This window comes from Dioscorea cayenensis, chromosome 10 (genome assembly GCF_009730915.1).
Source record: "Dioscorea cayenensis subsp. rotundata cultivar TDr96_F1 chromosome 10, TDr96_F1_v2_PseudoChromosome.rev07_lg8_w22 25.fasta, whole genome shotgun sequence".
In the NCBI taxonomy this organism is placed as follows: domain Eukaryota; kingdom Viridiplantae; phylum Streptophyta; class Magnoliopsida; order Dioscoreales; family Dioscoreaceae; genus Dioscorea; species Dioscorea cayenensis.
The window spans coordinates 8,224,639-8,237,728 of record NC_052480.1 but is presented as its reverse complement, the minus strand read 5'-3'; the positions used below and the strand labels follow the sequence as shown (position 1 = coordinate 8,237,728).

The following is a 13,090-nucleotide window of genomic DNA, read 5'->3' as shown; positions in this document are numbered from 1 at the left end:
ACCAAACCAAAGGTAAAAGTTTTTTTTTAAAAGTCAAACACCCTAAAAAAACAACCGCAGTGATTTCATCTGGTCCGAACAGAGCAATTGGCGGCGTCCACGGTCCGGTTTTAAGATTCCACCCGACAACCTAACAATAACTCGAGCCGCAACCCGTATCGGGCCCGGGCCGGGGCCGGGTCCGGGCTGGGCTCATCGTGGGTTGGTTCCCCGGTTCCTAACCTAACCCTAGGGTTAAATACCCCCACTCTCTCCACTCCCCCTTTCTCTCCCCGCCCACCCCTTCCTCGGTTCCAAAAACCCTAGAGGGTGATCGAATCCACGATCCTTTTGGTCGCCGGATTCGTGGTTTCCTTCGCTGCTGTTGCTGATCATGGATCTCCCTAGTCTTGCCCTTGTTCTCCAGGCTGCTCTTAGCCCTAACGTGGAGGAACGCAAGGCTGCTGAGGATAGCCTCAATCAGGTGATTGAATTGAACTCGATTGACTTGTTTTGGTGTTGATTTCTTTTCTTGATTTTTTGAGTTTTTTTTTTAATGGTGTGTGGATCAGATTAGGGTTGGTTTTTGTGTTTTTTTCTTTTTGTTTGTTGGTGATACTAGTTTTGGTTTGATCGCTGGGAGTCTTTGCGGAGTTTTTTGGTTGGAATTTGTTTTGGTTTGATGGATGTTTGTTTGTTAGATCTGAACTGATTGCTAGTTTCTTTTTTATTTATTGTTATGGAAGTACACAAGGTGTTTGCTTGTAAAGTTTCACTGTAGCAATGGTTTTTTATTTTATTTTATTTTACTTTATTTTTTTAGTATTCCGGGCTTCTTCTTAGGATGGATTGGCTGTATTCTTGTAAGAAGTTCGTGCATATGGAAGGGATACCTGAAATTTGATACATTTCTTATTGTCCTTTTTTAATTTAGATATGGGGTTTTTTTTTTTCACTTATATGATAATCTTGTTGGATTTTATGATGGTACGATGATGGAAAGAAAGCACTAACATAGGTAAGTTAAGAGGATTTGCTTTTTTGAAATTGAAGCTGGTTTCCCACTTGTTGTTCATCGTTTTGGTTTGTTTGAAAGTAGACATTGTCACCTTAAATATGTGATAGTACACTATTCCTCATTGGAATGTTTGTCTGAGTAAATAAAGTCTTTTTTTTTTTTCCTCTTGTAGTGCCAGCACACTCCGCAACATCTAGTGAGGTTGTTGCAGATTATAGTAGCATCCAACTATGATATTGCTGTCCGACAAGTGGCCAGCATTCATTTCAAGAACTTTGTAGCTAAGAATTGGTCGCCTCATGAACCTGGTATGCTGATGTTGTGAGATGAACCGCAGTGGTACTGTATATTTGGAAACCCTTCTCATGTATTAAGTTGGGGCTGTTTGCAGGCGAGGCCCAGAAGATATCAGATAGCGACAAGACTATGGTCCGGGACAATATCCTTGGTTTTATACTTCAGGTTCCCCCATTGTTGAGGTATAAGCCATTTTTGATTGGTGGATTCTATTCTGATATAGTTGGATTATTTATTTGTGTGAAACCTTATTGGAGGTTTCTTATTTCTGTGTGAAATTGTACTGCTTTATTCCAGATGAATTATTTAGGTTATACATCTCTCTTTCATCATAAAATTGAGCTTTTGTTATTTTGTAGCCTATTTCTTATGCATACAATTCTACCAGTTGCTTTCTTCTTCTATTTTGACCAAATTATTTTGGCATGGCCTGCTTATGTGTAATTCTGTTTTAGTTTTAAGGATTGCCCATTTGGTTTGATATTTGAGAGTTGTACAAGCGGTATTTCACTTGTGTATACTATTCTTTGACGCTACTTTTGATGAAATTTGGACGTTGTTTGGAGTTGTCGTGTTGTACTTTCCAGTCACATGGCACAAGCTAGTGTCTTTTGCACCGCAGATTCCAAAGTTGTCGTTCACGTGCGCTTTCTTTTGTATGTATATAGCATGTAATAATTCTGTTGATTTGGTTTTTCTGCTTTCATATGCTCTCATGCTTTTTTTCTTGGAATGTTTCTTTCACATTCACAGTTATCATCATTCACAATCTTTATTTGAAAGAGTTACAGTTCTTTTGATAATTGAAAAGTTACAAGGTTATATTAACTATACCAAAGTTCTATTACTAAATAAAGACTTTCTTTTTTAATCTTTTGTATATCAGTAATCAAGATCCTAATCATTGTTATCCACAAAATAAAATTGCAAAATTAAAGCTGCTGTTTTTCCATCAATTTGATCTGTTTTCACTCGTTGGGGTTACATTTCATAGCCATGATATTATGATCCCTATTTTCTGCCTTACAGAGCCCAGCTTGGGGAATGTCTTAAAACAATAATTCATGCTGATTATCCCGAACAATGGCCAGGCCTTCTGCGCTGGATAAGTAGTAACTTACAATCACAGGATCAGCAGGTCTTTGGTGCTTTATATGTATTGAGGATTCTCTCTAGAAAATATGAGTAAGCATCTCTTTCTGATATTCTAGTTACACTGTTTCTTCTCTTTTCATCTATCTTTTGCGTGCCCACTGTTCATCAGTTATAAATGTAGGCTTCATTTTAATGTGTCAATAAAATCATGCATTGGACAACTAATTATGTTTCACTGTTGATTTATTATGCATGAAATTTTTTGTGGCACAACATCAATGTCTTGAAATATAATTGAGCTTTGAAATTCTAAGGTTTAATGTGTGCATGTGTATGTGACTACTATATACTTTTTGTGACTCTTATGATCTGCCATCTCTATTTTACTTTACTTATTTGGTTTGGGATTTCTCTGACTGATCCCAAATACAATTTCAAGTGATATGATGCAGAGGTTTCTTTTACTGACCTTATCTGATGTGACCTATTGACTTATATAAATAGTACTTAGTTAAGCTAAGGCACCATGGGCTCAGCAGTTGAGTTTACTGTGAGAAAAAGATTTATATTAAGCTTTTTTTGTTAAATATCCAAGGTTCTTATCAGTACTGTTGATTTTCTGTTCTTATTGATAAGGTTCAAGTCTGATGAAGAACGCACGCCAGTCTATCTCATTGTTGATGAGACATTTCCTCATTTATTGGGTATATTTAGCAAACTGGTCCAGGTGGTCAACCCGCCCATTGAAGTTGCTGATTTGATCAAGCTTATATGCAAAATATTCTGGTCTTCTATATATGTATGTTCCTGTGATGTTGAGGATCTTGGTTTTCCCTTCCATTTTTGCATTTATCTAATTGTTACCCTTCCTTTTAATCAATGTGTTTTTAGTTAGAGATCCCAAAGCAACTTTTTGATCCCAATGTCTTCAATGCCTGGATGATTCTTTTCTTGAATGTTTTGGAGCGGCCTGTTCCTTTGGAAGGCCAACCAACTGATCCAGAGATAAGGAAATCTTGGGGATGGTGGAAAGTCAAGAAATGGACAATTCACATCTTAAATCGTTTGTACACCAGGTGTGTCCCTGATGACGTACTGAAGTGGACATCATTTTCAGTTGTAAATTTTGTTTAAATTTTTCTTGGAATATTATATGTAGGTTTGGTGACACAAAGCTTCAAAAACCTGAGAATAAAGCTTTTGCCCAAGCATTTCAGAAAAATTATGCTGGAAAAATTTTAGAATGCCATCTACGTTTGCTTAATGCCATACGAGTAGGTGATTATTTGCCGGATAGAGTTACCAACCTTATCCTTCAATATCTTAGCAGCAGGTAATTCTTTCTGCAAATTTACTTTTAGAATCTGCAATATCTTACTTGATGTTATGGTTGTTTGTAGAGTGTTAATTTACTGACCTTTGCTATGAGCTGAATATGTCTCGAATATATAATCTTCAGAAAACTCGGTCCCCATTGGTTTAGTGTTACCTGATCAGCCATCCTTGAAAGCATTTCTTAAGGATGAAAATGTCACATCGAGGATTCAAATAATTGAATATATTTGAAAACCTTAGTTTTCATACAGCAATGCATAATATGATAATTGAGAAGAAATTTTGGAAACTGCTTGCTGAATGGCCAATATAATGGTAGAATACAGATGAAATAAAAGTTTGCGTTGTTAATAAAACTGACAATTTTGCATTGGTTTCTTTTCCTGCTGACATGGGGAAGTATTGGAGATTTGAATGCTGCTGTCTGAATAGAAACAGGAAATTTTGAAAGCTTTATTTATCATGTGTGGTTGGGGTGAACTTTGATCATTCTTGCTTTTGCAGGCATAAGTCACTAGAAGTGAAAATTTTTTATTTATCATCTCTATATTGGCAAATATAATTTGATCAGTACTAAAACCTTTTAAAGATGCTACTCAGTTGTTCGTTTGATTTTGAATGTCTTGGTTCATCAATGGTTGTTGTATCTTTTACTTGTGTAATCTGTGGAGGTTGGTTTCCTATTTTTAGTTAAGTTAACATGATTACCTTTTGAATTGGCAAATGAGCCAGTGAAATTTGGCTATAAGCCTATAAGTAGGCTTTGGGTCAAATTGGTAATGTTTCATCTGACTGATATCACAGGGCAACAGTTTATACTCCTAAAATGAGTGCATTATGTTGTTCATTGCGCTTTCAATTTCAATTTCCTGGTGAGCTCGTGCATTGTCATGAACGTTAATATTAACCTTTCTTTTATATGCTTTTGTATTTCTTTTGCAATCAGTTTATTTATTTATTTATTTTTTGGACTAGTGCATATTTTCTTCTCTTCTCCTCGGTATGTTAATCAGTTCTTGCACTGGCAACCTTGTTTTCCTTACCAAGATAATGTTTGCGTGCCAATTATTCTTTGCATAGATTCAATTATTTTCCTACAAGCTGATACTTCAAGAAATGCTTGTGCTTGTTTTGTTTTCGTTCTGATTGATGTTCTATTGTTTGTCCTATCTTCAGTATTTCGAAGAACAGCATGTATCAGTTGCTACAGACACAACTTGACATTGTTCTCTTTGAGATAATTTTCCCGCTGATGTGTTTTAATGATAATGATCAGAAGTTATGGAATGAAGACCCCCATGAATATGTGAGAAAAGGATATGGTGAGTCCCATAATCTAGGGATATTATTGCATAAGTATCTGTTATCATTTCTTCAGCCATTGTATCCAACTATGTTAAGCCAATAATGTTCACTAAGTATTACCCTCTTTTCTATTATGGAAATCATTTGATGGTTTTCGTTCATACTGCAGACATAATTGAAGATTTATATAGTCCTAGGACTGCAGCCATGGACTTTGTGAGTGAACTAGTGAGAAAGCGTGGAAAAGGAAATCTGCAGAAGTTCATTCAATTCATTGTGGAAATCTTTAGAAGGTAGCCTTTTTTGATGTGTGCTCAGACATACCAAACCTGTCACTTTCTTCATGGATGTGGATAAACAGAGGAAAAATAATTGACTTGTAATGCTTTTATTTCTAATTAGATATGATGAAGCATCTGCAGAGACAAAACCATATCGGCAGAAAGATGGTGCTCTTCTTGCTATTGGAGCTTTATGTGACAAACTAAAGCAAACTGAACCATACAAGTCAGAGCTAGAGCCCATGTTAGTGCGACATGTTCTCCCGGAATTCACTAGTCACGTAGGACACCTCAGAGCAAAGGTTGTGACCATTTCTTCTTGTTTTATATTTGATCATGTAGAACTTATAATTCTGTTGTTTTATGTGCTGTAGGATAAATATAGTTTTTATTGTTGCTTTGGTGATGTTTGTCTTTAACTATCTGATTCAATGTTCTTATGTTCAAAAAGGGTTTATCCCCTAAAGTGATGCATATTGACATTGTTTCGAAAAGGGGATGCATCTCTTTCTAAAATTGCTGTTATAATGATTTTCTTATGCTATTTGATCATGTAAACCAAATGACAGATATCTTTCTACAGTATACATTTACAAGCATGAAAATAATAAGAGAACAGGAAACTGCAGGTATGATGTTCTTTAAAAGGTTCCAATTTCATCATATCCTGTTAATGTAACTTATTAACAATAATCCATATAATAATTTTTTTTATGCTGATACGTGATTTAGGGCTATCTTATTTTGCATCTGTATTTTTACAGATAACCAAGCCATATGTCCTACGCCTATAATATTGTTTGATTGACTATAGGTTAGCCTTGTTGAAAATTTAGAAATTTTTGTTGCTTCTAATTTTGTCTATCTTCCTAATGGAGTCTAGGCTGCTTGGGTTGCGGGACAATATGCCCATATCAACTTTTCAGATCAAAACAACTTTCGCAGAGCATTTCATTTTGTGGTCTCTGGTTTGCGTGATCCAGAACTCCCTGTTCGTGTAGATTCAGTCTTTGCTTTACGGTCCTTTGTTGAAGCTTGTAAAGGTATGCTTTTATTGCTTGTTTTTCGCCTATGTCCATTGTTTTCCTGAAATATGGAACATGAATCTCATGAGTGATAATTTATATATGCAGATCTTAATGAAATCCGTCCAATTCTTCCACAATTACTTGATGGTATGTGATAGGATTTATTGATTTGCATAACTGCCTTCATGAAGGGTTTCTCATTTGATGGATTGTTGTTGGCTTATTTATAGAGTTTTTTAAACTCATGAATGAGGTGGAGAATGAAGACCTTGTCTTCACTCTTGAGACTGTAGTGGACAAATTTGGTGAGGAGATGGCTCCGTATGCTCTTGGGTTATGCCAAAACCTGGTGAGCACATGCGTACATTATCTGCTTGCGTGCCTGATGTTCATGTATCACTGTTTTAGGTTAATTTTACATTGTTCATGCATTGAACATTTGGCCTGGTTTGTTCTTACAGGCTGCTGCCTTTTGGAGGTGCTTGAATACATCTGAAGCAGATGTTGAATCTGATGATCCAGGCGCTATGGCTGCAGTTGGTTGTTTGCGTGCTATAAGCACTATTCTTGAGTCTATTAGCAGGCTACCTCAACTTTTTGTCCAAATTGAACCTATTCTGCTACCCATAATGCGAAAGATGTTAACAACAGATGGCCAAGGTAAAGTACTGTTAGCATGCATGGTTGATTAGGTGGTAATCTTTGATCTTGAGTTTATACATTTGTTGTCTATCCATCATCCTAAGAGTCTCTTCTTTTGTGTTTTTTGTTTATTAACAGTTCAGTAAAATTTGTCTATATTGTTAATATTCTTTTCTTCTATCATTATTGCTTTTTGCTTCTTCAGATATCAACATACTCCTTTGTTTCAGTGCCTGAATTTGATATTCTCTTCATCGCTGTTCTCTTACAATTCATTGTCAAGTTAAAGTCTTTGTGAAATATATTACTTTGGCGAGTACCATCTTTGGTATGTTATGGTTGTATGGCAATAGGTTTATGACATAAATGCTGTTTGTTGTAATGGATCCAGTAAACATCTTGCTTGTTGCATGGCTGTACAGCAATAGGTAAGAGATCCAGTAACAAGAATGGTATGAAATGACTAGACAAAGAAGGTTGTCTGTAACTATTAGCTTAATTTGTAAAAGGGTCATTTTGGAAACATAGAGGCTACTGGTGCAAATCTTTTGTGCAGTGGAGTAAGCTATAATTCTTGGGAGCAATTTAGCTAGTCAAGATATCCAATTTTAATTGTGGTTGCTAGTGTGGATTTAATCTATTATTCAAAATTTTTTAAATTAAAATTATACAACATATCCATCTAATTTCTATAAAAAATTTCACAAGGGTAAAGCGAATATTATGATGCAATTTCTTTTCATTCACTTAAATGTTTTTTGTTTTGCCATACAGAGGTTTTTGAGGAAGTTTTGGAAATTGTCTCCTATATGACATTTTTTGCGCCTACAATTTCTTTGGAGATGTGGAGTCTGTGGCCTTTGATGATTGAAGCGCTTGGAGATTGGGCGATAGATTTCTTTGAAAGTGAGTTTATTGTTGATAGAACCTTTATTTGTATGAGTTGTATGAGTATCTGTTATGTTGTTTCTTTCTTTTGAATGCCACTGAATATGAGATGCTGTCTATATATGGTTTTTGTGCTGTCACAAATTATGGTGTCTCATGTTATGTCAGTTTCTGAGTGGGTTGCCTTTGCATGAAATTGTCAATCACCTATTTGAAAATTAGTTTACAATGATCAATAGAGTGCTCATCTAAATGTGTGCAAAAATTTTATAGGTCTATTGATTATCACTGCTGAATTCATTTATGTTATTGTTGGCTGTATATTCGTCAGACTGAGAATGTAGTGCCTATCGTGCTTATTAGTAGTAGGTATTTTTGGCATATCTAGGTATAGAAGAGTTGATCAGATTAGCAAAGTTAGTGATGTTTTCATAAAGTATCCTGTTTCTGGAATTAGTTGTAGTTGTGTAGATGCGCTTATCCCTTGTTTGTACCTCAACCAAAAATAATCTTGGAATTTGGTTCGCATTGAAATACAATCTTACCTTACTTGTAGTGTTGAATGAAGCATTTTGGTAACTTTTGACATTTGAGTAAATAACATCTTATTCTCTCTGGGTTTGATTAGTAAGATGAAAATGATGTGACATCAGATATTCTATACGTAGACCGGTATGCATGAAAATTAACAATATAATGCAAATCCCTTGTGAGATCTCATAGACGGATGAAGTTGAACTGATTTGGAATGGATTAGAAGCTACTGCTATTCACCATCATGTGTGGCTTTTGGAATGTAAATAGTTGAATGGAATATGGAAGCTGATGTACGAATATTTATTGAACTTAGCTACCTTTTTTTCCCACAAACTTTAGATTGCAGTTACAGCTTGACCATATCAAAATTTTCATTTGCTTAACTTAAGTTGATATTGTTTGTTATATATACCTATACACACCCTGGTTCTGGCTAATCCAATGAACATGTCAATGTGTTTGTTCAAAAATTAATAAAGTAAAATAAAATAAACTATCTTTTTAATTGTTACTTTCGGCATATTTGATTACTTTTCATAGTACATCTTGTGATCTTACTGAACTTTTCTGTGCAGATATTCTTGTGCCATTAGACAACTACATTTCAAGGGGTACCACACATTTCCTTGCATGTAGAGATCCTGACTACCAGCAAAGCCTGTGGAACATACTTTCCTCTGTGAGTTACATGGTCTAGTCCTTCTAGTAAGATTGTTCTGTAATATTGTTGTGTGATGAGATTTCCATGAGAAAGGCCTTTCTGTCCTTATGGTACTCATGATTAGAGCTCCATATGTGATTTCTTTATGCAGATTATGGCAGACAAGAACATGGAGGACAGAGACATTGAACCTGCGCCAAAGCTTATTGAAGTAGTATTTCAAAACTGCAAAGGACAAGTAGATCAGTGGGTTGAGCCATATCTGAGGATAACAATTGATCGATTGCGTCGGGCTGAGAAGTCGTACTTGAAATGTCTCTTGATACAAGTGGTGAGCTGATATATTTTTTTTTTTCATTGTTTTATGCCCTTACGAAAGAAAATCCAATTTGTGGATTTGTTTCTTTTGAGTTGACATCTAGATATAATTTCTGTAAGCGTTCACATGCTTTTTCTCTCTTGTTTACTCTTTAAATGGATTTACTTTATTTATTTTTATTTTATTTTATTTTATTTTTTGTCAACCAAGTTTTTGTATGAGTATATCAGTTTAAGGATCGGTGTATCTGAAATTGTGTTTGTGTGTGGTCCAAAGATAAAAATATCTGAATGATGTGTTTTTTGTTCTTAGTTTCTACTGCTAACCATGTGTATATATATATACTTTCGTTGTTGCAGGTTGCTGATGCTCTTTATTATAACCCGTCTTTCACACTCAGTGTGTTACATAAGCTTGGTGTTGCGTCAGAGGTTTTCAATCTCTGGTTCCAGATGTTGCAGCAGGTTAAAAAGAGTGGTGTTCATGTAAACTTCAAAAGGTACACCTTTAATCAGTCACTTTCCCATTTCCCATGACCTTTCTGTCTTTATAGTTCGATTAAGTATCCTATAATAAATGCAGAGAACATGATAAAAAAGTTTGCTGCTTGGGGTTGACTTCACTTCTTGGCCTTCCTGCGGATCAGTTACCAGAGGAAGCTTTTTCCCGAGTTTTTAAAGCGGCACTAGAGCTTCTTGTTGCTTACAAGGATCAAGTTGCAGGTAAGATAGCCTGGTGAATTCGTATTTAGTTTCTTGCCTGATTTCAGTGGGGCACAAATCTTCATTCTGGGTTTTCTTTCTCTTGCTATTCAGTTCATCAAGGTTAAGTTATGGATACTGACTCTAAACCTGCCTTTATTTTTTTTTGAAGAAAGTGTTGATTACACTTTTGAATTAATTCATCCCTTGGAATAACGCAATGGATGCACTTTGAGAGAACATAGCACCCTCCATTTGTTTCTCTGGCAGGATAGTGGGTTAAGGTTGGAAGTATGAAATTATTTTGGAGATCGAACTTCTATAGGAAGTTGTCTAAACTTTGATCACAATAAATATTTTTAGATTAAAGTTTTACTTTTTTTAATTATGATATTTGTTTATAATTATTAATATTTTTTTAAAAAAGTTAAATACATAAAATTTGATTATTTAAATAATTAAATCTTGTAAAGAAAGGGCTGGCAGGGGTAACTTTTTGTGTTTGGTTGACATCTCGGGGTAACCCAAGATCACTCTCGGGTACCACTACAACCGAGGAGTTCTGAATATGTAGATACTTAGCGCATGCTTGAGTCCTTGTAGAAGGTAAGATCTTTGGTTAGTTATTTGTCCATCATGTCTGCGGCAAGATACCTTTGCAGCATGTGGTGGCAAACTTGCATGGTAGATGCTCTGGACATTTGGCTACTGTCTGATTATCTCTTCATATTCCACCTTCCTGTTATCACCGATGTTTGGCTGGAAGTATTTTTTTTTTTTACCTGATTCTTTGTTTGGTTCTGCTTTCTTGCAGTTGATGCTAATCTCTTGGGTTTTCTTGTGTAGAGTCTAAGAAAGAAAGTGAACAGGATGACAATGATATGGATGGACTTCAAAGTGATGATGAAGATGAGGATGAGGATGAGGATGAACAGGAAATGGGAGTTGATGCAGAAGAGGGTGATGAAGCCGACAGTCTTAGGCTCCAAAAGTTAGCAGCTCAGGTTAGTAAATTCTCAGGCATCAGTTCATGTAGTTTACTCTTGTGGTAGAAATTGCCTATTTAGTTTTTAGATACTGTGAATGATGTTACCTTGTGATGGTGGATCCTTATGTCGTATTGCCACAAGGTGTTTGTTTATAGTTAAAATTGGCAAAATTGTTCTTATACTAAACAACATAATGTGTATCTCCATGTTTGTTTCTTCCTGCCTTTCCCTTTATAGTTCTTGCGACTTTGCTCATTGTAATATCGATAGATCACACACTTATCTCATTTTAACTCAGCACAACATATTCTTCGTTGTCTTAGAAATTTGAAACGTATCATTGTCGTCATTCTGAACACTTTTTGTACTGTCTGCCACGGGTTTAGCTACAGTTCCTGCTTTATTACCATGTAAATTTCAAGTATATACACTTCAGGAGGGCCACTCTTATCTCCCTTGGATTCTTTTGGTTATTTTTCTATGCAAATATTATTTTTATTTCCTAACCATTCATAAAAGCTGCTGATAGGAATTTATTTTTTTGGTGCAACTCAGGCGAAAGCCTTCCAACCAGATGATGAAGATGACGACTCGGATGATGATTACAGCGATGATGAAGAGTTGCAATCCCCTATTGATGAAGTTGACCCTTTCATATATTTTGTTGAAGCCATCCAAGGTAAAATCCATTTTCTTCTTTCATTAATTTAGATAGGCTACCACTTTGTTGTTTGAACTGACATATTTAGCATCTCTTTTTAGGTGTTCAAGCATCCAACCCACCAAGATTCCAGAACCTAATGCAATCCTTGGACTTCCACTATCAGGCACTTGCCAGTGGCATAGCTCAACATGCTGAACAAAGGAGGGTGGAGATAGAAAAAGAAAAATTAGAGAAGGCAAATGCTCAGTGATTTTATATGGCACAGTTCATTTAAAATGCCCCTTGATATTCTTGTCGACCATTTCCTGAGAGTGTGGTAAACAACTGAGTGGGGTCGCAGTCTGTATCAGTCGGTTCAGTTGCAGAGTCCAAAGAATGAAGGGTATCCCACCCTTTTGTTTCTCCCATATGAGGAGTTTATGGGAGAAACATGATTGCGGTTGCAGCTTGAGGAATGCATCTGCTTGTCACTGGTTGTACAGCCAGCATCTGCTTGGCAGTGCAGTTATCAATTTTTGCTCGAGAGTGTCGGCCTTCATCATGATGATAGGGTTCTACACTTGCTGGTGTTGGTTGATTTTATTTTACTTTTTTCTTCACGTCTTTCCCTATTTTTGTTTCGTCAGTATGTCAGCATATCAATTGGGGATGAACCTCTCATTCGGTCATGTCCAGTCGGAGTATAGTTTTTACTGGAAGCCCTTCTATGGTCGGTATGGGTTTTCAGTAGAGTGTATATGGTGAGGAATTATTGAAAAACATGTGAAGGGTCTATGTTTATATTTGTAAGAGTAAAAGATCTGTTCCATTGGTTATTGAATTCTAGGTTCACTACTGTACCCTTTTAGAGGGTTGTATGTAAACCCGCACATTCTTTGTCTCCCAAAGAGACATCTTGGATTTGTTATCTTTGCTTTCTTTTTGTCTTGCTGTATGTCTTTTTTGTCTTTCAGATTCTCTTAAATTTTAATGGTCTTATGACTTGATATCGGCAGGGGGGAATACTATTGTTAATAAATTCGGTTCAGATCAAAGGTAGTAATAACTGATTGAGTTTAAGCCCTAGGTGATATTTTACATCTTCATTTCAGATTGAAAGTTTCAGTCTGATTTTCTTATAGACTCTTTGATAATAGATTGAGAGTGGAGCATTGTGAGCAGTAGAATTGTTGTGTTCAGTGCTCGTGTACTAACTAACATGTGATGAGGGGAATTTTTAAGTTTTTTTATAGTTTTTACATTTTATCATGCTTACGTGACAAAGTTGTCATATATGCGTGCTGTATCAACACCCTCATAACATTATTCATTCCCCATAATTTAAAAAAAATTAAGGAAAAAAAAAATTCAA

The 13,090-nt window shown here is 35.7% G+C and overlaps 1 protein-coding gene across 1 annotated transcript; it reads left to right on the top strand.

The window, feature by feature from the left end:
• Positions 1–276: 276 nt before the first annotated feature.
• LOC120270117 (importin beta-like SAD2) lies at positions 277–12,646 on the top strand. The gene is made up of 22 exons (XM_039277136.1): positions 277–463; positions 1,170–1,305; positions 1,389–1,476; positions 2,324–2,479; positions 3,026–3,188; positions 3,281–3,465; positions 3,549–3,722; positions 4,901–5,046; positions 5,199–5,322; positions 5,432–5,612; positions 6,194–6,353; positions 6,444–6,485; positions 6,569–6,687; positions 6,800–6,998; positions 7,755–7,886; positions 8,981–9,084; positions 9,218–9,397; positions 9,745–9,884; positions 9,968–10,107; positions 10,933–11,090; positions 11,631–11,754; positions 11,838–12,646. The coding sequence occupies exons 1-22, from the start codon at positions 374–376 to the stop codon at positions 11,987–11,989; spliced, it is 3,093 nt and encodes a 1,030-aa protein (XP_039133070.1). The 5' UTR covers positions 277–373; the 3' UTR covers positions 11,990–12,646.
• Positions 12,647–13,090: the final 444 nt, after the last annotated feature.

What these genes read in the sequence shown, in the direction of transcription:
- LOC120270117 (XM_039277136.1), top strand. Translation starts at nt 374, where the DNA reads ATGGATCTCCCTAGTCTTGCCCTTGTTCTCCAGGCTGCTCTTAGCCCT. An exon ending in CTGAGGATAGCCTCAATCAG is followed by an intron (nt 464 to 1,169) that starts GTGATTGAATTG and finishes TTCCTCTTGTAG; the next exon opens with TGCCAGCACACTCCGCAACA. An exon ending in TCCAAAAGTTAGCAGCTCAG is followed by an intron (nt 11,091 to 11,630) that starts GTTAGTAAATTC and finishes GGTGCAACTCAG; the next exon opens with GCGAAAGCCTTCCAACCAGA.